Source organism: Coloeus monedula, assembly GCF_965178545.1.
Source record: "Coloeus monedula genome assembly, chromosome: 5".
Classification (NCBI taxonomy): Eukaryota; Metazoa; Chordata; class Aves; order Passeriformes; family Corvidae; genus Coloeus; species Coloeus monedula.
In genome coordinates this window covers 54,928,449-54,954,450 of record NC_138785.1, presented here as the reverse complement: position 1 = coordinate 54,954,450, position 26,002 = coordinate 54,928,449, and the positions used below count along the sequence as shown (strand labels likewise).

The window sequence follows — 26,002 nt, the reverse complement described above, 5'->3', positions numbered from 1 at the left end:
ATCTTCCTATTTTTTTCTTTTCTTTTTCTTTCTTCACAGTATGCAATTTGCATGACACAGCTAAAATCCATTATTTGGCAGGACATTTGCAAAGTGGTTAGAAATTTTCAGGTTCTACAGCAGCATGTAGAAACAATATTCAGCTCTTCTCTTTGTTATTTTGGGGGGGGTTTTTTGTGTTTTTTTTGTTTTGTTTTGTTTTGTTTTGTTTTGTTGTTGTTGTTGGGGTTTTTTTTAATCTTTGCTTGGTGTGGATGTCATTGGTTGAGGGAAAAGGAGAGAAGCACCTGTATGAAAACAGCTTCTGAGATGGAATGCAATGATTTCACACAGCAAAGTTGCAGCATTGCCTCTTCTGAGGTTTTTTGTATTGATGGCCACTAATGTATTAATTGAAAACCCTACTGATAATCCCCTCAATTTAGTTAATATTACATAGGATAACCAGCAGTTGGGTTGACAGAGTGCCACACAATCATTCTATCAGAGTAAGTAATGTCAGTATAAAGAAAAAATTCACGAGATATGTTTTGGTTTTCATTTCTTTGAAGAAAAAAGTTACCTCTTTTCTCTCAGCAACATGGCCTATGCTATGCTACTACCTTAGAAACACATTAAATGTTTTACATGGGCTTTTTTTATGTGCAAGTGTTTATTACAACTTCTATACTGAAAAATTTATCTCAAATATACAAATCAGTTGAAGAACCATATTTATAAAAAAAATTGAAGAATCCCATTTTTACAGTAGTATTTTGTTGCACACTAAGCATATTGTAATGAATTAATACAACACTAAATTCCATAAGAATCCAGTTTGAATTTTGGCTTATCACTTATTTATAGATGCTAATCTATGCTGGCCATTTGCTATTTAACTGAGAAAATAAATAATTTTCATATGGATTAGGAAGAATTTATTTTATTAATTTAAGCATTTAATGTACCTTAATGGAAATGTGAGAACTGAGAACTGTACATTTTTATTTTTTGACAAGGCCTTGGAGATATGCAGGAGTCAGGTGTGCGCATGTGTGTTTCTGTGTCTGTCAAATGGACACAGCTTTGAAACCCAGAGGTTAAAGAAAGTAATCTTTGGTCTGCCAGCTGCACAGCAGCTCAGAAAAAGATTTTTAAATTTTTTTTTTCTGTTAAACATCCGAGTAATCTCAGATTGGGCAGTATGTGTTGCTTATCCAAAGGTGGAACACAAATAATCAACAATTCATGTCTTACATTTGGGAAACATTTTTAAGATTTAAATGTGAGAAGATGCTGATGGTTTTGTCTCATCTGCAATTTTCCACTGCTGTCAGAAAGGTCAATAACTTTGTCTCCAATTCCTCAGAGTGTGCTGCAGAAGCATTTTTTAAATGTAAGAAATTGTCTTGTCTCCCTTTTAGTAGTCCGAATATTTAGATGATCATGTAAGAAAATGGATTAAATAATATTTAGAAGAGCATTTTGTACCTAACATTTGAGATATTATTGTTTTATTATACTAAAATTTTTTTATTAGGTTATATTTTTATTTTTTCTTATCCTATCCTGAAAGAAGATCTCATCAATGGCTGTGTGGGTGATGATCTGGGTGGGAAAGAGCTGTCAAAAAATCTTGAAAATGAGGAGTAGAATTTAGAGCAGTGTGCACATGCAAGTGTCCTTGTTCAGAAGGGGATGTCTAAATGACTTTGAACTTTATTTACTTCCTATGTTTGATTGAGTGAAATTTGAAAAAAACCATTTATTTACCTAGGACTATTTCCTTCTTAGTAAGAAACTTGGAATTGATTTTAAGTTGACACATTTCTTCTCTGAAGTAATACAAAATCTTTGTCTAATAAATGTATACAGAGGCTTTGTGGCCCATCAGGGTGCCATGACATTCCAGTGTATTGATTCTGTGGTGTTAAAGGGTGACATATTTGGTGTTAACAGGCCATCAGAGTATTGGGATTTGAGCTGTACACAGTAAGAAGCACTGACTTTCCTGTAACATGACAGCTTTCTAAAGCAGTAGGAGTAATGTCAGTCTTACACAGTTCCTCATGTATAAACTTCAAACATTAATAAGATTTTTGTATGATTAAATTAATAAAATCAGAAAATATTATTAAAAGTCAGAAAATTGTAATATTTATTGTTCTGTAAGAGCCAACACCATTCTGCATTTTTTCATTTGTAAAATTTCTAGGTATCTGGAATTTCAAATTCACTCTGGAAAAAAACTTTTTATTTTATACTGTGTAGTTTGTTTTTTTCCTTGTATTTTTTCTTCTGCAAAATGTAATCTGTAAAGATCTTAATATTTTTTTAGTGTAGTTTTTAGCAGCATACAGGGTTTGTTTGCATTTTGTGTAATGTCTGTTCTCTTTATACCGTAGGCTAAAGGGACCTAAGTGTAAAGTTGTTCCAGTTTTATGTTACCTTGCAGGGCATCAGATACTGACCAAAAGAGCCTGTGAACTAGAGAAGGTTAAAATTGAGCATCTTCTGGTTTTCTGTCTTTCAGATGAGGTGTGTTTTTTAGTTTTAATGACCTGGAATGCTTCTTTCTTTGGAAATAGCATTTTTTAATTTTTTTATTTTATAGCATTGATTGTAATTATTGTGAAAAAATAAAATCATCTAAGTCAAAAAAAGTGAGCTAATTCTATACGTCTTTGGAAATTAGTCAGATTTATTGTTTAAAAGAGTCTATAGGACTCAGATTCCAGGTGTAGTCAGATTTATGGTTTAAAAGAGTCTGTAGGACTCAGATTCCAGGTGTTTATATATACCTTCTGTTTTGTGTTTGAATATGAGTTGTCTTGCAGAGAAATGTAGAATGTATTTTATATCATATGTTTGCTCTGTTTTCTAACATAAGTATTTTGCTTAAGCAGATTTGCTAGGAAGTGACAGCTCTGAAAAATTGGACACAGTGGCTGCTGGAAGTATTTCAGTTCCCAGCAATCTAAATAGTGCAGAAGGGAGAAAATGAAATATCACCATATTTTAAAGATGACAGTTTTGTCAAAGATTCCTTTTTTCTCCTAAAACAAATTGAGTAAAGCAAGTAGATCTAAAATGTCTGCACTCAATGAAGATGAAACACCTTTTTCTTTCCTTTTGTTTTTTTGCTTCCCTCCTCTCTCTTTATAAGTATAAGGTAGAACAATGACTTATTAAGTGTAAAACACACTGTGAGTAGCATAATTCTTCTGGTTTAATTGTTATCGTTAAATAGTTTTGAAGTATAACAGGCTTTCATGAAACATAGTTACATAGTTTACATAGTCTATGTAAAATTTTGGTAAAATGAAACTGAAATGAAGTCTTATATTCTTCAGAATTGCATTTTGTAAATAACTTGAGAAGAATATTTTCATCAGATCTGGTTTTCTAAACATTCAGTTTCATGGGTTCCTGCTGCACTTCTGTGGAGCAAGAATCAGAAAGGTGAACTGGCCTGCTTGTTTCACTTGTTTTGAGTATTAGCAAGCATCTACAAAGACAGGTTTTATAAATACAGTCTTTAAAATAGGAGAGGGGGAAGATGTTATTGAGCATGGCTCTCCCCTTGAGCAGATATAAATTCTCATGATGAAATTCTCGTTCATCCAAGTAGCAGTGGGGTAAATGTCCAGTGTATGTTTCATTTCTGCTCCTTTTAAATGTGGTATAAGACTTGCTGCAAGTGTACGTTCCCTTCACATTTAACTCAAAAGAGAAATAATTTGAGGAAAGGCTTTACTGATGTTTAAAGATCTGTTGAGGGTGGACCACACTATCCATAAAGTAAAAGTTAGCCCAGTGTGCTACCCAGAGTTTGTGCAGATACTGACAAGGAGACACCAGAGTTCATGCTGCTGCTGTTTTCTTCGTGTTCCACAGTGAATTGGTCTTATTTGGCAATCTGTTCCAATGGAAGCTTAGTTATTGTATTATACTAAAGCCTATCAAGATGTTTTCCTTCTTTTTAGTCCCCTCTACAATATCGCAGAATGAATTTGCATTATTTTAAATGTTGCAGATCCAAACAAAAGATCTACAGCCTTGGATTTCTCAAATTCCTGCCTGATACACAGAAGGGACTTAAGTATTTTTCATCCTACAAAGCAGAAGGTTTTTATGGACCTACACCATGTATTTGTTTGTTTCTAGGAAAGCCAGAAGTTGGAGTAAAGCACTAATGTATTTTCCCCTAGATACCTTACATGAAGTCTTTAAGAAAATTACTTCAAAGGTCTCTCAATTCCTTGAAGAAGCTAAGCCATTATTTAGAAATTTCTCAAAAAAATTTATGTTTGTGGGCATCCAAAGGAGGACTCAAATTACAAGAACTAACTACTGAAAAGGCATCAGGAAAAAGGTTATGCAAATTTTAAGATGAAATCAGCTCTGGAGTTTTTCTATTCAAAGAAAGAGAGAGAGGCCTTTCATTTGTAAAATGTTCTACAGTGATGCAGAAAACCAATTAAAATATACGTGATGTATGAACTTGTTTTTAATTTCTGAAGCATCCTTCTATTTGAAATAGAAACCCCCACAAATAAATATCTAGAATCGTAACCTATTAGTCTTGGCTGGTGTACTCTGCTTGCCAGCCAGCCTAGGCACTGTTTCATTGGTGTACATCTGTCTCCTGAAACTTAACTGGAAAAATGTCTTTTGTTGTCCATCCCTGCTAAGACATGGGGCAGCCATTCTAACGTGTCTTACTCCTGAGTACTACAACTGGTAATATACTGAGTTGGGGCAGCCATGTAAGAATAAACTGGACTATTCTTCTGTAACTTACCTGGACAGAGAAAAGTCTCTTCTCTCTGCACATTAGGTGTAATTTAACACAAAAGAAGTGGAGCTACTTTACTGGAAAAACATGCTTTTTAATTTTTGATAAAATATGAGAAAAAACTCAACCCTAAACACTGAGCTAAACCAGTTTATAGTGTTAATTTAGTATTCCCATGTGCAAATTCTGTAAATAAATTGACCATGAGGAATTTATTAACAAAAGGATTAGTAGTCACCTTATATCTGTAAATGTGTTAACTATGCTATGTTCGAATCACCAGAGTGCAATCTAACGTGAGGTAATTTAACTGATCTCATAAATATTTGAATGCAACATTTGTTGCTTTCCACTGTTCAGATACTTTTGCATGTGAAATATTAGCATGACAGTCTAATATTGATATGTGACATTATTTCACATATATAACCGTTGTCAAATATAGTTTAATTTTGTTCATTTTAGGTTTAATTTAGAAGGGTGTCTAATAAATTAAAGGTCACATCAATAACTGTTTATTTTTTTCTTATTTTTTCTTCATTCTACATCATATATTAAAGCTAAAAGTAACTTTCTCTGTTTCTATTAACAAAAAGTGAATAGAGAAATAAAGCAATTATTTGCAAAATGTAAAAAAAAAAAACCCTTAAATAATTTGACAGACTTTAATTAAACCAATCTACCATACTGTACTCATAAGGCACAGTGTAATACAAGCCCTTATTTGTTAGGAAACACCATATTTCTCCTTGATAAAGGACTTCAAAAGTTACAAGTAATTTAGAAGCATGGAATTTATGTTTCCTTTGAAAGGGAGGACATAGATACAAAAAAACCCCTTCTTGCTTTGAACTTAATTTTAAGAAAGTGAACAGTTGACAATACAGAAGGGTTTATGGTATTGTTACAACAATTTAGTGTTTTGCCTACATATAACACGGCATCTAAGGTAGCTCTATTCTTTATAAACTTAGTTAATCATTGTGATGCTTCCATAACATAAGTGGTTATTTAGATGAATGTACAGACTAACCGAGAACTTGTACCTTTTATAATCTTTTTGATTGCAACTGGGAGGTACACTTAAGAGGGATTCTGGAAGCCTAGTTTTATGTTTTGCTTACTGAACAACACTCTCCTTTAATGTTGCTTTTTGAATCTGTGTTTTACATCCATGTTTTCTGTGATCTGTTCAAACAGTGGGTTCAACCTATGCCTATTGTGACATTTCAAATGGCTGGCACACTGGTAAAAGGGCTTTCTTTCATCTTCTGACATTTTCTTCTTGTTTTTTTTTTTTGTTTGTTTGGTTTTTTTTACTGCAACATCCCTACCAGGATCACTACCTACTCACTGTGATCAGTGAGTTTTCTAGGTGATAGTGATATCTACTTGTACTTTGTAATTTGATATAAAGGCTGGTAGGTCTGTTATTTCCTGCCTAAGGATCCTGTTTAACTGTATAAAACAGTTAAACCAACTTCCCTTCATCTTTCACTATCCCTGCTTTCCATAAATTTTTCTTTCAGTTTTGGGTGCTCTGTAAGTCTCTACCTTTAGAGCCCTACTGTGCCTTTGGCATAATCGTCTTTGCTGCCTGATGGGGGGAGTTTTATTCACCCAGGTCTCTGCTTCACACATGCATTAGTGCATTTTGAGTAGAGAGGAGAATAAATGCCCCTCTCAGTCAAGGGCAAGCAGGGGGGCTGAGGAGTGGTAGTGGGGCAAAAGAAGCCCCTGAAGCCTGTTGTACCCCAGGTAGAGTAGGAGTGTCTGTGTTGAAGAAGGATTACTGGCCCAGTGTCTCCAAAGGTCTGAAGTGTACAGCTTTCCTGTGAAGTCTGTTGTGCCCATGAGATGAAAAGTAATACTTTCCTTACCAAAGTAAGCAATAAATGCCTAACTTGCTATTTCTATTGCATCACAGAGGTCTGTTTTAAATATATCTATAAAGTATTTAATTCCTTGAGTAATGCTTCTGCCTCTCATGAACATTTCACTAGAAGTCCTTCCTGGCCTTGTACATGCAAATGGAAACCTTAGTAAGCAACAAATTTAATCGACAGATACCATTCCATGTAGATTATACATTAGGCAATGATTTAAAAAAATCTCCTTTAAAACAACCAGATATTAATGCCTCTAAAAATTAAAATTACATAAAAACTCCCATATTTGTCATTTACCTCAGGCTTTTTATACATTAGACACTGAAGTCTTGCCATTCTTAATTTTTTTTCTGTCTTGGTGAGTACAGTATGATGGCTAGAGAAATTATAAATAAATACAATACTATGTTTGAAGTGACAAAGGATCATTAATAGAGAACACAGACATTTTGCCTCTAGGCAGATTAATTCTGGGACTTGGAAAAGTACTTTCCCTGTTCAATCAATACAGTTTATTCTTTCAGCATTGGCCTTCAGTAGTAGGGGTAGGCAATGATTTCACATACACTGACAGGAGGAAAGTGGGGAAGTTGATATAGAAATATTCTTCATACTTGTCTATGAAGTAAAATAGCTCAAATTCCTTCTCAGAGCCTCAGATGCACAGCAGTTTATTCCATGTAGATGCATGAGAAGATTTTTTTTTTTTTGTATGGAATTAAAAGATCAAGAAATTACAATGAATTGGAAAAGGAGGGAGACGGGAAGTCAGATAATCAGAGAGATGTACATTATAGGGGTGTGGTCATTATCAGGATTAAGTGCTGACAAATGTAGACTGAGGTAGACATTAAAGGGATGATTAAAAGAAAACTTTATTAAGCTATAGGAGCAAGGGAGAGAATCAGGACGATTTTTACACTTAGAAGTGAAAGGTAATGTAGATGTGACAGAGATATACATGGGAGGCAAAAGCTGGAAGTGTCTGAGATAAAAGCAAAACCAGGAGTCTGATGTATATAAGTCAAGTAGGACCAGATAGGTGTCACCACAGAATTCTGAGTGATATAGAGCAAAGCATGTAATGTCTTCTTTTAAATAAATCTGTTAGGGAAAAAAAAAAGGTACTGTTTTGTTGGAGAATAGCAAATAAAGTATTTATATTTAAGTAGTGGGGAAGATGGAAAAGAAGTGATAAAGGTCTGAAAGTGTGACCTCATCTTTTATCAAACAGTAGAGCAGAGATTATATGAAAAAAAATTAAGTTACTGACATAAAGAATGAGGGAAGATAGGATGGAAATTGAAAATGCCTTTACTGAAAGGAGTTTATACAAACCAATCTGATATCTTTCTTTGAAAAGATAACCAATTTTCTAGACAAAGAAAATTTAGTCATCTCTTTGGACTTCAGCCATCGGTTGATACTGTGCCACCTGGGAAATTATCTGTGCACCTGAGGAAGATAGGTACTGCTAAAGGAATAAAAAAATATGTAAGAAATTCACTTAAATGAGATGACAATTGGTGTTCTTGCAAAGGTAAGCATCACGAAAAGTTACTTGAGTCAAGCATCAGTCTCAAGAACATTTTTGCTTTATATTTTAAAGCAAAATTAGTGCAAATGTAATAAGGAGACTTGATTGTGAAACAAATATGATAAACATAATGAGTCTGTGTGAGAATTAGACTGTCTAGCTGAAGGACTAGAAAACATTCTAGACTTTAGGAGTTAAAAATTGAAAGACCAAGTTGTAAATTCAGGTAGGAAATAATGACATGGGAGCAGTAGAAAAAGAGAAGAATTTAATATATTAGACAGAGTTACTAGGACCACTAGTGTAACACAAGCAAATTTATTTCTGCAACATAAGGCTGCATCAATTTGGTTGCTGCTGTGAGAGAAACAGACATAGTCATGTCATTTGAGAAGTCATTCATGAAACTTCCTCTGAGAAATTGTTCTGTTATTCTACTCAACCATTTTCAGGAAGAATTAAGCTTACTTTTAGACATTCAGAAAAAGCTGTTTAATAACCATGGAATATAGACCTAGCTGAGCAAGAGAAGACTAAAAGGACTTTGCTTATTCAGACTTAAGGCTCTGAGAGACATGTTGTGGCAGGCTAAAACTGGATGGCAGAAGTTGTTACTGTCCTCAAGGCATGAATACTTGAACCTCCTTTGAATCACTTTGTGAACCACTGTTTTGTATATTAGGGTAAACCAAAACTGGAATTCTTTTACTTTAATACACCCAGCTGAAGACTGCAATAGTAGATGAGTTCATAGGCATGCCGTAAAACCCTGCCCTGAGGGCTTTAGTGCCCATCAGAAGGGTGGAGCAGATGAGGGTGGTAACTGTTCCTGCTGTCTGGTTTTAAACCACTGCTAGGTTTACCTCAGAGCCTTAAGAGAGTAAGTGGGGAGAGGAGATGTGATTTGTCTTCATAAATATACTGGGAATAAATATCAGCAAAACGTATTAAAGAACAATATTGTCACAACAGGAAATATGTACCACTCTATGTTAATTTAGAAACTGAAAAAATAAAATATTTCAGCTCTCTGAGATTGAGGTGACATAAAAATATCTTGATAGTTTTGAAATGGAACTTCATCAGTTTAGAATAATAGAATCATAGAGATATTTTCCTTCCAGTAGGTTTGTGTATTTCTAAGAAAAGGGACAAAGAAACAACAGCAAAAAAATATGGGCTATACTTTTAATGCCTTAGTTCCTTAATGATGGATTAAACTGTTAGTAGCATTATCTACACTGAGATCAAGCTTTGTTCTGTAAGCTGTTTAAGGAGCAGCACAAACTTCTCCGTGTGAGGTTTGCAGCATCAGAGGCATCTAAGGATATCAGTACTTACGCGTCTGTTTTTCCACGAACCTTTCCTGTTCTTGACATGGCAGTATTGCTCAGTTTTTAAGGAGGTCCAGAGTTTTTCTGGCTTGATTGTAATAAATAACTTAAATAGGTATCACTCTTATCATTACAGTGCTTTTTAATGCAGTACATCAATAGGGCAAGGTGACAGAATTTTGATAAATGTATTACATAACTTGAAGGCAAACCATATGGAAGTTTGCATTACTGAGGCTTTTTAGGTAGATTAATACTATGTTATTCCACTCTGTGCTTTCAAAATACTGTTAGCAAGTTATATTTCTGAATATGGTCTATCTGGCATAAGTCAGTGCATGCATACTGAAGATAAAACAATAAAATCTTTATAGTGGATTGTAATGAAGACAGTTCTGTGCTTCATCAATGGCAAGTCATTCTAGTAAATAGCATTAAATATGCAATTTTTTTAATATTGCACTGCTTCTGTGAGAGTGGATTAGAGAGTTAAATGGGATATTTTATATTTTGGTTTTCATTCCTACCTACTACTAATAGAAGGTATATGTTTATTATTAGTTTACAAGCTTTTGGGTTTTTTTAGAAGGAACTGCTTGCTAAACACTTAAGTGGATGTGATTTTTTTAAAAAATTCTATGTTATAAATTCTTTAGTTTGTGGGGATGAATTAATTACTTTCAGGTCAATGGCATGTACACAGTTCTTCCATCTGTAACCACTGGCTTTGTGAGCCAGCAGTCCTCTAGTGTTTAACATCAAGAGTGGTCGATACGTTACCATATTATTGCAAAGTGTGACTATGAAAATAACATAAGTGGTGGGATTTGACAGATTCCTAAATGTTCAAAATTCATTTGTAAGCATAGTGTGAGAAGGAAATCAATAACCCAGAGAGTTTGTAAAGATAATGAATGATAGATGTTTATTTTATCAATTTTATGCTTGCAATGATGGGTTAAAAGGATAATTTGTTTTGTTTTGTTTTGTTTTGGTAAGAACTAAAAGTATTAGTTTGGATAGACTTGATTTACCTAACATGCAGGAGTCAGAAGTAGTCAGAGAATAAAAATATGATAAATTTAATTTAAATGAGGTTAGATGAGAATACAGTCATGTTAAACTGTGTGCTAACTCTAGGTGTGTTACTCTTTAAAGCTTTCTTTAACTTTTTTTTTTAAAAACTTTCATTTGCAGGATTATTAAATTTTTATATTAACTTATATTAACCATATCTATAACAAAAATTTTAATTATCAAAATCTATGCATCCCTTTGTTTTCACATGTAGAAATCCTCATTAATTTCTTATTCAGAAATAACTGTTCTTGAGTACCATTTTGCCTATTTTTTGCCCAGTATGTGGCCTTTACTTGTGTATACAAATGGCACAATATAAAGATAGTGAATGTTTCATTTACTGATTAATTTTCTTTTGTTTATTTAAGAACATGAGAATTACCTTTCCTTATGCTAGATGTACATTCTAAGGAAATATATTCAACACACTTTCTATAGTTCTGCATATCCTATTTTGATTTCTGCCACAAACTGAAAACGAAGTTACATGTGTATAAGAAGTTTAAAAATAAGTTAGGAGTATCTTGTGAAATGTAACAGGAAATCTATGGAGATATATTTTTATCTGGCATTTGCTGTGGTGGGCAAAGATGAGTGTGTTGTGCCTTTCAGTTCCGTTTAAGAATGTTGCAGAAACTTGTGTCACATTTTTAGTCATGTGCACACATCAATCAGATGAATATATAATATGTATTGCAATCATAACATATTTACAGACAGAGATATAGTTCTAAGAATAAAGTGAAATGAGTGGCCATAAAACCCCATAATAAAACGGTACTTGCAGAAGTTAATAATTCTAAGTTTGTAGCAATATGTTGTCTGTGATCATCTACACTCTGTTAGAGTGTGACTTCTCGCTTATTGAATGAAAAACAATTGCAGTAATAGCAAATATATGCCACTAATACTAAAAGGTTGGTTTCCAATGGCAATAAATATGTAAGTTAAGGAAAAAGGAGAAACAGAAATAAAGATCCTTGAATAAATTTGGGGTTGTTTTGCAATAATATTTATGTACTACAGCGTTGAAATTCCAGAAGCAATTTCCCATTGAAATATTCATGCAATAGAAATGTAACCTATCAAGAAATTATGTGAAACTATACCCATGATAAGCAGAAAGTGGACTCAGTAAGTATTAAGAAACTTCCAGGCCTGTATTTTAGTATTATGGACTGGGTTAGTGGAGAGCTGCAAGCATCTTGCTCATGAAAACTGAGGTAGTGACTTCCAATTCTTCATTTAACTCTGGCATATGTCCATTTTTGTGCAAGAAAATGGGAGAAGGAACAAGACAATAATATCAATTTCCTGGAAATTAGCAAGATTCTTCAACTGCCATAAAGAAGTGGGGACAACAGCACCTAAATTAACAGGAATTTCAGGAGAAAAGATAATTTTCTAATTATTTTCTGTCAATCATTATATATGGACACATCTACACTAATGACACAGAGCATGAGAATGTGTTTTGGGTGTGAACTTCTCTTCAGTCTATGTTTGGAGTCCTGTACATATTTCTGAGCACCAGTGAGCATTTTGAAGCATTGATTTGTTCCAGTGTTGTCCTTAGATTGTCATGTAGTGTGTAGCACTTGCGGTGCAGGTGCAAGGCCTTCCATCAATTTGCTCTCTATGCCTGCATAGAGTGTGCCAAAGATTGGCAGGTGATGCAGACTTTGTTGCTTGTTAAGATGTAATGTAGAGAGGCACAACAAATTGCACTGTCATCCTTCCCTTCGTATGCTGCATCAGGTGTACTGCAGGTAAGACAGACACACACACTGATACTTCCATGATTGCTTGAGATTTAATAATGTAATATATTGCATTTGTGATAAAAAAGATTCAACATTTTGTCTAGTATGTGCCAGGTAATTTGTTTTGCTTGTTTTAGCTTTTCTCTCGCTATTTATGATTTGATTTGTCAGCTGAAAAAAATGGTATGGGTATCTGTCATACAAGAAAGCTCTTATTGTAGAAGGGATACGTCACATCTATGAACTTTTTTGACCTCAGAACACGTATCTTGGAGAAAGATATTTAAAATACATGTTAACATATCTCTGTTAATTGCATACTGGACAAGTCTACTATACCAGTGAATGTACTCTTCTTAAAGTTAGCAAAACTTAATTTTTATATGAATTTAAATAACTGTTAAGTTAGGAATTTTGAGGTACTTAATGAACTTAAATGAAAGGTAGAGATTGATAAAAATAGATTGGTAGATAGAAAGATAGATACATTACCTGTATTTTTATTGAATGTTTTGGCCTATTTAGTGTTTTTGCTGTTTTGTCAAGTTAAGCCAGTGTAAATTGAACAAAGAGGTTTGTATATAATTTGACTGGCGATGATGAAGAATTTTACTGAGGTGTAAATATATTTCTTCTGCAACCAAAACAGAATGTTTTGCTTGCTTGTCCCAGATGGCTTCCTATAAGAAGAACATATTTAGATTGAGGAGCAGACGTTATTATTTGAGGACATTTGGGAGTCTTTTATGGATTATGTTCATAGAGTAAAAGATGCTTTAGAGAGATGCTTGACATTGCTATCCTACGTTTGTGTAATTTGGTTTTAAATTTGCATATGTGTAACAGATTAGAAGAAATGATTCATTAAAATAAGGATGTAGTAGTCAGTGATGTAAAATAAATATAAATTATTAATAATTCAATGGTACTGGAAAAGCTGAAAAGACTGATGAATGCCAACAAAATGTGTTATGTAACCAGCAACAATGGGTTAATATTTTTCTGTGTGGATGACTCAATTCTGGGTGATATTTTAAGTGCTGTTTTTGAAGAATATTTTGGATAGAACCCTTCACTGTTTATCACTAGGTGTGCATGTCTTTAGTGTTTCATTTCCTTCACAAACATATTAATCAAAGTGATTCAAAGGAAGAAGGTTCTCCCCTAGTTCTGCATTTTCTTTATGTCTACCTTAGAGCAAGATAGTTGATACCTGGCATTTTGAAGAATGTAGACGTCCACAGAATTGTCATTGTATACTCTGTGTTGCCCTCCAACTCTGGCTTGCTCACTCCGTTTTATCTGGTGGTTGGGTGAGAAAGATGAAGGGAAAGAGGAGTTGCCTGTTTGTTTTCTTGTGAAATTCCTATTCTTTGCTTCTTTCAACTCTCTGTACTGCACTATTTAGCCCATCATTTGATGGAGAAGAGTTATGCTCATCACTGATACCTGAGACAACTGTATTATTTTTTCCTCTGTCTTCAGTAACTCTGTTTAAGAAAAGGAAGAATGTATAAATCACTCCAATTTGTCTATAACCTAAAACCAGCTTGTTTCTGGGCATATCTCACTTAATTCCTTCTTTTTCTTAAAAAATATGAAACAGATTTCATATTGTGTGAAACAGACAGTTCTGTCTTCACTGCCAAAATAGTTATTTTATGGAATATGTTTGGACCTAAGGCAGAGAAGAGAAATTTTTTGCTCACTAGTAAGATCCATGGTAGAGGATTAAGTTAGCCAAACCCTGCTCACATCCCGATAAGCAGACATATATATATTTCTGTATTTTTTGTAGGTGGATACAGTGCAGACTACGCAGCACCCTGGCCACATTGAGGAATCATGTAAAATGAATGTATGTGATCGTAAGTGAATTATTTATGAAATGACACTCCAACTCTAAGGGATGTTGGATCACAAAATCCATGAACTCTCTTTACTCTTATGTTAAGAAATTGATTCCCAGGGGGCAGGGTTACTGCTGAACTAAGTGGACCTTTAAAGCAAAGCTATTAGAAAAAAAAAAAAACCCCAAACATGATAAATCATGAAAAAAAAACCTCTGAAAACAAGAGACTCAGATTACTTTTTGGATACGCTTGGAGTGATAGTCAATGGAATAAAGAATTCAAAACAGGGAAAAAAATGGTACATGAGAAAGCTTTGGTAAGCAGAACTGATCGTAAGTAGAGGAAGAGGATCAAATACCATCTAATTCAGTCATATGAATAGGATGAAAAAACTCACCATTTTCTTCTTTGTTCCATCTTTGAAAAGACTGAAATTTGATTAGATTATTTGTTGAATTAGTAACTGGGAGATGAGTGTGAACAAGATTGAATTTTCAGTGTTTGAATCAATGAAGTATTTGTGGTTTGCTGAAAAAAAAACCCAATAAACCAATCCTGATGACATGCTAGATAAACAAAGAAAAAAAATTATACCTCAGGACTGAAATTCTGGAAATTCAGAAAGAGTCTTAGTATTTGAAAATCTCTGTCCTGCTTGGGGACATGAGAGAGAGTGTGGAAGAGGATTCAAGGCAAGCAGAATTGCATCCTTCAGATTTCACTGAGAAAAATGGCTCTACAAGGAAATTGAGGTAGATACAAAGAAACAAAATCAGGATAAATGACTATCAGCATATAGGGAAATCAACAGTCACTCACATGATACACGTACAGTTTGGTTTCTCAAGACAACTGAATTCACTTGGCTAGAGCACTCCAGACTAGAATAATTTTATCAAGGCTTGTAGAGCTGCCAGTATCAAAACCATATATACAGAAATTCTCTGACTCTGCAGTCACTACTGAGTTACATGCAGCACAAAAAAACAAAGACTATAGTGGCAACTCCAACTTTATATATATATATATGTACACACACCAATTTTTATATTCATTTTATATATGTATTTGAATATGACACCATATATCAGTTTATGGAAAGGCTGAATGTTTTCCCCTAAATAATTTATTTAGTCATATTGTTCATCATGAGAAACAACAAAAGAGGATATTTGAAGTATTAATAATTTTTCAAAAAGCTCTTTTTCTTAGGAATGAAGCATAGCTTCAGCCCATTAAAGTTTGTGATGTAAATCTGGTATGACTGCATGAGAAAACTACATTATATTTGTAACAAGACTGTACACTGTGACTTGCCTTCATAGTATGGCTTCCTAACTGTATGAACAACAATGCTGAAAAATACTTTTTCTCTCCTGCTTGTTATGTGTTTATGCCTGAGTTAGCTCACCCTTTGCATTCATCTGTTTATTCAAAACAGATAGTCTGCCACTTTTTTCCACTTGGAGTAATTAGTTCTGAGTGGAGGAATTTATGATACAGTAGGGGCTTTGACCTCTTTATTGCACTGAGATATATTATCAAACTTCAAAGTCAGTAGGCTGCTACCATATCGATTTTGTTTTCTGTGAACAAAATCAATGAGCAAAATTAAAATTAAAAAAAATCAATTCTTTCATTTTTGAATTGATTCAGGTTTTCTACATGTACATTGTTTATTTAACCTTGATTGTTAGTCTGGAACTTTAGTAATTCTGCATAAAAGAACTTATAGAAATTAATAAAATACACAAAGAAAGAAAATTACAGTTAAGACATACAGGAATGAGAAGGAAAAAGATGCAAAAGAGATTTTAAAAGCACAGTTTTCTATTGGAATGTATTTTTTAGGAATATCAGTGAACTATAAAGATTGGTACAAATAACTTCGTCAAAAAAAATCAGCTAAGAGGTTGTTTCTTTTGGATTTTTAATCCCTTTTCTTTAGTTCAACTCATGCTTGGAAATGGTATATGAAACACCTGCAGTCTATGGACCATATTTTGTGCGTTCAGAGCATTTGCAAATCTTACTTAAAGATGAGGAAAAAAAAAGAAAAAAACACCAAAATATTTAACATATAACATTTTGCAGAAATAAATGCATTAAGTATGCAAATATGTTTTGTGAAATTTTCAGCCTTTTTCTGAATATAGACATTATTTTAGAAAAAAAATTTAACCTGGAATGTGTAAAGGCAATGTTAAGGACCTCTGGTCAGATTCTGATCTCAAATACAGCAATTTTATTTCAATAAAATTATTATTCAACAGGAAATTAAATTAAAATTGTGTCTTCTGTGTTCTTGCCATTTCATTCTTCTGTATTTAATTTTTTGGTCAGAAGCAGTTGTGAAGAAAGAATCCTTAAAAAAAAATTTGTGCAACTACTGTAATTTTCATATTTCAGAGAGTTTAGCAGTCAAGCAATTTGTATGGAATAAAAGCACTTTTATATTGCCTCCTGCTAGAGTACCAGTGGGGAAAGGGCAGCAAAACAGTGGGAGATCAAATGAGGAGTTTTTTCTTCTGTGACATCAACTTGCAAGACACTGGGAGCTTCAGAATTGCAAGTGGTAATATAGCTTTTATGCTTTATTTCTTTCCTCTTTGCCTCCTACGGCTGCTTCATTGTTGGGTAGTGTCTTTTTTTATGTCAGAATGGGGGACTGAAAGATATTTGTGAGAAGTGACATTCTACTTTCTGTTTGCCATCGTCCTTCTTGGATGAGAGAAAAAAAATACATCCATATGACTCTCATTTTCGTATCTACTAGGAAGAGGTTAAGTCAGAGCTTTTAAAGCCAAATCTGAATTGCCTTACTCATATGACCAGGCCAAATATACCCAGAGATTGCTTATATAAGTAAAGACCACTCTTTTTTCAGTATCCCTTTATTTTCATTTGTTTTATACAAGAACACAAAAGAACAATATATGTCAGTAGAAAACTATGAGGGAAGTTGTGATATAAAATTTTTCTAGCTAGTCACAAAACAAGTTATATAAATTATTAGTAGGAATATTATATGAAGTGGAAACCAGTGGAAAAGGGAGCTGTATAGCCCAAGATCTTTTTTTCTCATCTTAATGGTTCTCCTGGTGAATGTGTACTGTCGCAATTTGTAGAGGCACTCTCAAAGATGCCAACTGCAATTTTACATATAAATGGAGAAGTAGATATGGTCTTCACAGTAGTACTCAGCTTGCTAAACTGTCTGTCAAACCTAGACTAAAGGATTAAATTAAGTAAACTTTCACCACCCAGACCACACTTTAGTCTCAGGGTGAACAATACAATTCAATTCAAGTAAACTGTTTTTGCAAAGGCTCATAAACATTTTAAAACCTTCACCTGAGATTTCTCAAGCTGATAAAAAAACTCTGTCTCTATTCTTCCTGCAAGCTTCATTTAGGGCCATAAACACAGAGTCTTGGATTTACCCACTTGTCATTTAAAAAGTCAGGATAATCCATGCTTTAACCTATTACTCATTTTACTCCTTGAGAGTCATTCAATAGATTGAATTTTGCTGAGCTAATAAAAGATATCTTTTTACTCTCAAATGCACTGGCTATATTTAAATTTCCAATGTATACTTAATTATGCATTCTTACAAACTCAATATTATCTCCCTCTTCATTGGGGAAAAATTAAGCTATTTTGCTTGTAGACATTATATTTGACTTTCGACATTTCTTTTAGGGAAAACTACAAATATGTCAAGTGCTGTTCCATCTTCTATGTCGTTCTCAATATTTTACAAGAATCTGCATTAAGAGCAAATATGAAGAATGTGACAAATGTTTTAAATCCTTTCTATCACCATGAACATGCCTACAATTTCATTGTTTAGCATTAAGCTCTTTTTTTTGTTAGAATGTGTTCCTGAAATACCAAGAAGCCACAATTGAATTACTATTCTCCATCATACCCCAATAGATTACTACTTGGGCAGTGAGTTTTCCTTTGATCTTTAGTTCCTAGAAATGGCATCTATCACAGGAAACCAGTTTGTTGCCCTTTCTAAGGAATTTATGGCACTTATCAGGAAAAAAAGAAAAGGTTTGTTATAACCCCTGGCAGTCACCACAGAGCCCTCAATATTGCTCAGTGGTGGAATTCAAGAAAGGCATTAATGTTTCTACATTTAGTTTAAAATTAATTTTTATTCAAATCAGATTAGTTTTCACATTTAAACAGTCTTAGTTTATGCCAGTAATACTATTTTGAGTAGCAAGTGTCAACCAAGCCAATTTTCAAAAAAAATCAATTATTTATTATTTATACATATAAATACTCTACTTATTTATATATTATCTATGAGAAATATAACAGAGGAAAATGTTCTACAGGACTTTAGTAAACTAATTATGCTCTATAGCCTATCTTATCAGGCTTAATTATCTATTTATGTTATATTTTACAGAGTTTTTATTCAGGAAAGCAGGATTTTCAATTGGCTTTTGACACAAAATAGCCCTTCTTTAAACTGTGAAACTGTGTGCTGACAATTGTTGTTTCTGCATAAAAGGTATCATTTCTCCAATATTCTTTAAGGCCATTTTTTTAAGCAAATATGAGCAAAAGAGTATATAAACTAATTAACCTCAGAAGAATTGTGGGCATAATTCTATATCATTAATGTCCAGCTGTTTTCCTTTTTATTCTTAGAAGAATGATTATTTTCTTCTGCTATCCAGCCCTGTACTGTGAGAATGGTAAAAGCATACAGGGAGTAAAGACAACTCTAGCCAGTCTCAGCTTTCACCTCTAAGAAGCGAGTTAGCATGTAAACAGTTACACATGCATAATTTTAAAAGGTGAATCAGGATTATTGCAAAATTTGGCATCTCACCTACCTGCATCGTGTCACACTTAGTAGGAAGTAGGCATTTCGGGGCCCCTTTCATTCAGCCTAAGTTGTTTTTCTAATATTTAGGATGAAACATTTTTTTGTGTCTCTTGACCTGAGTCTACAGAGAGACTTAATCTCAGAGGAATTTTATATGTGTTCAAGCTCAAACCCTTTCTGCATCTAATGTCAGTTAACATGGAACACATTTAAGTAGAAATGTCTCATCACACTTGGTTTGTTTTAGCATATATCTAATGGTAGAAGACAGTTTGTGTATTTGACTTTACTAACATCACAACACCATTTCTATGGAGGGGAAGAAAATCAGTCTAGCTGTAGAAGGGCTAGAAACCAGAAAATCAGTCTCTGTTCCTAGATCTACCTCTAGTACCCACTTCTTTTGGGCTACACCTGTGAAAAGGATAATTTTCATTGTCTCAGTCAGAGAAAATTCTTTGATACATTTTGTTTTGTGAATTACCTACAAGGTGTAGTTATGAGATCCATAGAAATGTCTGTAAAAAGTAGTATCATATTGTAGAAATGCTTCATGTCTTCCATTTCACTGAAGATGGGAGAACTGTTTTTCAGAGCAAATCCTTCTTTTGCTTAACAGCTATGAACTGCCTCCTGGCCAAATTATTTGAAACAGATATTAATTTTCATCATTATGTATATGGGACAGTTACATATATCTATACTTCAGTGCACTTTTGTCAAAGAATACTTTAGATTTAACCATGCTGCAATTAAGGAAAAAAAAATTACAGGTTGCATTTTTTTTTCCTAAAAAATCATGTTAAGTAAGCAAATGAAACAATATTTTTGGTTTTGAATATAGATAGCATATCTAGTTTTATACAAGTATTTCACATCTGTGAAGTGTGAATATATTGACATGGTTAGTGGGTAAAGTCTTTCAAAGAATTGGAGAAAAGACATGGAAGTAACAAATTCAGTAGTATTGTGAAACCATTGATTATACACTCAGTGCTGGCAGTGACACAACGATACATGAGCTTTGTCCTGAGAAGCTTATGTTATAAAGAGAAAACTAGACAAGCTGCGGGAGACTCAGTGTTTTTCTTGTTGCCTTCATCCTGCTTCCATCCCTCATTTTGAAATACTCCCTGTGGAGGGCATTAAAAAGTTGTGAATTGAAGCTCCAGGGAGCCTGAAAGAAGCAGCTATAAGCTGTGTTGTGGAATACAAAGGGTAGACTTCCTGATGCAATTAGTCAGGTGTTTCCTATGCATGATAAAGAGTTTATAGTGCAATGAAGATGGTGAAAGGAGAATGCAAATAGTAGTTACATGTGTCTGTAAAGTTTATGTCATGTCATGACATCATGTCATGCTCACCTTGTGTTTCAGACACTTAGAAGCACGTGAAGTCTGAGCATCTTGCAGTGATAAGGAGCTGATAATTTCTGGTTACCTGTTGAGTTCAGTTTTTGATCTTTCAAGGAAGATCAGTTTGAATATTTTTATGAATCTGACCATAGTTCTTGAGCAAAGCTTGTGCCTTTCTCATGTACGGACATTGGATCATTCCTGAAGAACTTGAAGGGTAGCAGGGAGCTAAACCAAATAAAATCCCTTGAAGTAGCCTCTAGTATTCCTTTATTTTTGTTACATTGATGGTGTTAATTTCTAGCATTAATATTGAAATAATGAAAAGGTAAAGACATAGGGGCAATACTAATAAACTGGTTTTTAATTTTCAATCTCCCACTTAAAAAGTAAATTTAATTTTTAAATATAGCATTGGATTTTTTATATAACACAATTTCATATTGTGTTGTGGAGCACTTCCATGCAGCCTTCTGCACTTTGCTTTGAATCATTCTCACTGAAATTAGAACTGTCAGTGAGAAGCACCAGACAGATTTTGATTTCACTCAAAAAGTTATTTTGGATAGGATAACTTTTGAAAAATATATACTGTTTTTATACAGGTTGGTAGGGTGTTTTTTATATTAATTTTTTGTTGCTTTGATTGAGTTTGTGGCTTATTGTAATACATTTCAAGGTAAAAAGTGCTTTCAGAAAAATAGGATTTATAACTATGGGAGGTCAGACAGTAATGTCAGGATTTCTGCTTCACAGAATTCATTACTGTAAGTAATTATAGAAGATGATACATTAGCAAGTCTTGAAACAAGACAGAAGATTTTTGAGCTGCTATTTAGTCCATTAACTTTCTACAATCCCCTTGATATTTTTTTAGATTTCTGCTTATATATAAAACATACATACAATAGGACATATTCCTGTCTTGTTGCCTACTTCAGTAAAGGCTGCATTTATACCATGAGCTGCATTAATTTCAAATGAATAATCTGTTTACTACATTGAACTAGGAACTGGGAATTTGGGATCTTGTTCATGACACTGACCTGCTACCCTGGGATGAAAGAAATCACCTTAGATTTCTGTGCCTTGACTGTCTGGTGTATTAAATACATATAGGACAGCTTACATTACAGGACATGATGAGAATTGCTTAAGTAAATTCTACCCATGGTACGTGAGTGTCAATGGGATTTTACTGATTTATGCCCTAATATAAAGTTTAGGTAAAGTCTTCATCTACACATGTACAGCATTTTTGCATGTTGAAGATAAAAAATTAGAATCATGAGGTCTGGCATAATAACTTCAGCTTTGTCATTTTCAGAATAATAATTTTTTCCCCTCTTAATATGATGGGGAAAAAAAGGCAGAGAATTGTCCCTTAAAATGTAACCTTTACATTTTTTGCATAATTTATTGTAAATATGATAAAACATGTCTCTTATAGTGCTCTGACTCTGCTGGATTTCTCATATTCTGGCTGTGTTGAGCTGCACCAGGAGAGAACTATAATAACTATTATAGTTCATGTAGGAAACAGTGCTGAATTTTCAAAAATATTTCCTATTACTTCCTCCAGTGATTAACTCTTTGAAACAATATGGCCCTTAAGTGTCAGTACCAGACAGATGTACAGATGGTTATCCACATCTTGCAGTAACCTGTGTGAGTTTAGTCAGGTGTCAGGTGGGAAGATTCTGGACATCTGTATCATCTCCCTGGCTTGTGCCACTCAGGGCCTGTACAGATGCACTAGCTGCTTCCCTACATGCCATAACCAGAAAAGATAAGGCAATTGGAATTCTTGTCCCCAGACATGGATATCAATGGTTGGAACTTAAGACTGGATTCATAACTCACTGTGTACACTTCATGATTTTTGCACATCAACAGATTTTATGTTGCACATATCTAATACCTCAGTTTACATATCAAACTTTCATAATACTTTGCAGTAGTACATTTTAGAACAGAATATAAATATGGCAAATCTCTTTTTTTAGGAAAAAATAGAGTGAATAACGTTATCTAAGAAGTACTACTATTTAAAAAAATGGAAGATCAAATTATCGCTAAATCTTTTGATACTTAGTTCTGCAATCCATTGAAATTCTGCTGAAGAGATTTGTACTTTGTGGATGGAATGGCTGCCAATCATTCTTCCCTCATCTATTATCTTATTCAAATTAATACTGGTAAGCTTGAAAAATCTTAAGTAGCTTTAGCCATTCTGTAATCTGCTTTTAATAGGAACAGGAATGGAATATAGCCCATATGGTAACCTGGATGATCTATCTTGAATTATTTCTGGGATAAGATCAAGTACATACCTGAGTTTTGGTTACATACCCAATCTCAAATTATTTTCATTAAAAAATAAAATCTCCTTTAAATACACTTAGACTGAGGCCATCTGTTAATTTCATAAACCCTAGAGCCTCATCCCAAGTTTTTATACTGAATAAACCTTTCCTACACTATCTTACCATGGAGGTCATAACATCAGAGGAGGCAGTTGTGATATGAGCTTGGAGTGCTGCATACTGGAATGAAAGGATGAAGGGCACTTGACTTCTAAAAGATTTCTGACTCAAGAAAGTAAAAGGAAAATATGAGTCAGTGACTTCAAGAGGGTTTGAATCAGGTTTTTGTGTGGTAAACTGTCAAATTGTCTGATGTTATATATGACTAGTTGAGGATAAACAGTGTGCTACTTCATAGTAAAGACTTTTCCAAGTAATGGTATCAAGCTATAATAGAATAATAAAACACTTTGTATTTTTACCAAGTGATGTGTTTCTGCTAATTGAAAGAGTAGGTAATTTTAGAGAGACAGAAAAAAGGTGATTTAAAAAAAAAAAATGCAATATTAATTTTAAACTCTGGGGGTTTCAGACTTGTGTTTGAAGCAATAGTTCTATGTTCCTATTTCTGAGATAGTCATTAAGAAGAATATACAGCAGAGGAGTCATAATTTTGACTTCCCTTTATAATTATGGATCCATATCTGTATTACACTGTCAAGAGACTAGTACAGCTGCTTAAAAAGAAGCCTTGCTTCAGCAGTGAAAAAGCAGCACATCCTTTTTTAAAGCTAAGAGCAAGCATGCAAATCCTAAAATGATTTATCACCAGGATGGTGTGGGGCACTTCTAAAACAGAGGATTCCAATCAAGCTGTGTGAAGTCTGCAGTGATACGAGGGAAAGCTTTTCTGATTGTCAGAAGGTGCTATGGGCTAGAAGTTTGCTTCTGCATTTCAATGGCAATGTGAAGTGCTGTGAAAACATGGAGTCTTAATATGTGTAAAAGTTCCTCATATTTTTTTTCCATGTAGACTCCAGCCAGTTTAAAATACAAGAAGAAATTGCATTTCCTTAAACTTTTATTAAAGTTGGTGGATTTCCCAAAGATATTGCTACCTGACACTGAGAGCTATTGCTGTGACAATTGTTTATTGTGGTGTAACAATAGCATCACATTCCTTAGAGTAATATGTGAGAATTGGATAGCATAATGGACTTCCAGGGCCTTTGTGAAATACCCTTTTTTTTTTCTGATTTTGTATTAAATAAGTACCAGCCTGTGTTTGTGGGTTAATATATGCATACCATTTGGAATGTACTTAGTGACATTATGTAATTCACAGATGTTTTATTATTCATAGTACTGTTCATTCATAGCTCTCTGTAGTCACTCTTGTGCAAAAAATCTAATGAGGGAGAGTTTGTCTGTATTTTGCTGGTCCTTTAGCCTTGTCAAATTCTCATTCACTCAATTCACAGAGGGATGTGGTACCCTTTACTGCATTTTGACTCATAGAGTGGAAAGGAATAAAAATATGGATTCCTCATAATTTGTGTATCTTTATTTCCCATTGTAAAAATACAGGGTAGGATGCAAAAAATCCCAGGATCTTATCTTTCCACTGTATTTGGATTGTGCTGCAATTTATCCCTTTGAGAGGAGGTGGTTAGTATAAGTATTAGATAAGAGTTTTATGCACACTTTTCACAAGCATAAATGAAATCACACTGTTACAGACAGAAGTGAACTAAAGAAAAACAAGAAACCTCCTCTGTTTGTGTTTTTGTTGTCTTAAATCATATTAGATAAGCTTTCTCCAGCTGGTTTACCAATTCACTTTCCTTGATTTCATCATCTGATCAGCACCAGACCACTAGCTGATGAAAGAGAAAGTCATTGTTACTGATTGCAGTGGCATTTGTCATTTTCTATTATTAAAAAAACCGCAGTGTCTCAGTGCAGTAGTTTTACTGAAGAAATAATAAATCATAAGAACTAAATGATCTTCAAAAACCCTTATGGGAATCAGAAATTTTATTCAAAAATCCTTACTGGAATCAGAATTTTTATTCAAAATTTTGATACCTTTTTTTTTAAACCTCTTTCTTTGTTTTCTTGTGAGTTATCCCTTTTATTCCTGTGCCTAATGCATTCTTCATCACATATTTTTGAGCCAGCTTTTATCTTTATCCTTGCTTGGTTGGACTTTTTGGACTGTATAAACAATTAAACCCTTTAACTGTTTTTTTCTATCACCTTATTTATCATTATTTTATTGCATGTTATGTTATCATTTTAATTATTACCATGAAATATAGTAATTCACTTGGTAAAAAGTTTATTCTCACTTAGACATTCAGTTCTTTAGATTTATCTTGTGGGTTTTTTACATACAGTGGCAAGTTCTTGGAATAGTGTTTTCTCCTTTTTTTCCTGTTTCTCCATGGGGAATTATTCTTCCCTGGGAATGCTTTTGGTGAAAATTGAATCTCACTGTGTTTAAGTACCCTGGTGTGCAGGTTTGTCATCTCTGACTACCTGCCTTTGTGGAAAAGACAGGTGTGGTCCTAGTAGCTTAGCCTATCTCTGACTAATGTCTTGCAGGAAAAACAAAGCAATTTGCAATGTTCCAGCTTTCTTTGTTGGGCTAGTAGTAGCCTTGCCTTTGCAGAGTCTGGGATCAGTATTAGGAAAGTAAATAGATGGAATAACAAATCTGACAGTTTTGTAAATGCAGTACTTTTCCACTTTAAGTATTTTGAAACTATGCTTTTGATTTATTTAATATTCAGTCATTCACTTTGGAGTTCTATTCATTTCACTGCAGAAAATACACATGTAAAGCCCTTTAGAGCAAAACATAAGCTGCAGTCAAAATGCTGATTAGGAGAGTGCTGAAAAACCCAAGGAACACAAAGACTAATGTAAAATCCGAGGCAGAGATGGAAAAGTTGAACTTTCTGTCACATTTAAGAAGAGTTAGTGCAAAAAGCCATTAGGTTTTTTTAATCACCTGTATCTAGTGAATTTTATTAATGTGAAATATGCTCCTGAAAACATCTTCTCTGCTACTATTCTGGTTTCCCATGACTGTGTTAGTGATTGACAAACTGCAGTCTTCATGTTGGATAAAGGTATAAAACTTGGTATTCAGAGCTGTGTCATATTTGTAGAATTTTCTAGTACAACTTTTCTAATAGTTTTCTAATGGGATAGTTGGGTCCAAAACCCCTCTCTGAAGTCTAGCAGT

General features: G+C 33.8%; 1 protein-coding gene across 3 annotated transcripts in view; it reads left to right on the top strand.

The window, feature by feature from the left end:
• The window catches only part of PCDH7 (protocadherin 7), a gene marked incomplete at both ends in the record, with an annotated part of 264,634 nt that overhangs the window by 35,979 nt on the left and 202,653 nt on the right, over positions 1–26,002 (top strand). Inside the window, one exon of one of the 3 annotated variants that reach the window (XM_082282617.1) lies at positions 14,179–14,220. The exons of 1 other annotated variant lie outside the window; for it this stretch is intronic. In XM_082282617.1, coding sequence (XP_082138743.1) covers positions 14,179–14,220 — 42 coding nt within the window. Of the gene's footprint in view, positions 1–14,178; positions 14,239–26,002 lie in introns of all 3 variants that reach the window. One more of the 3 variants, XM_082282616.1, reaches the window with a different exon arrangement.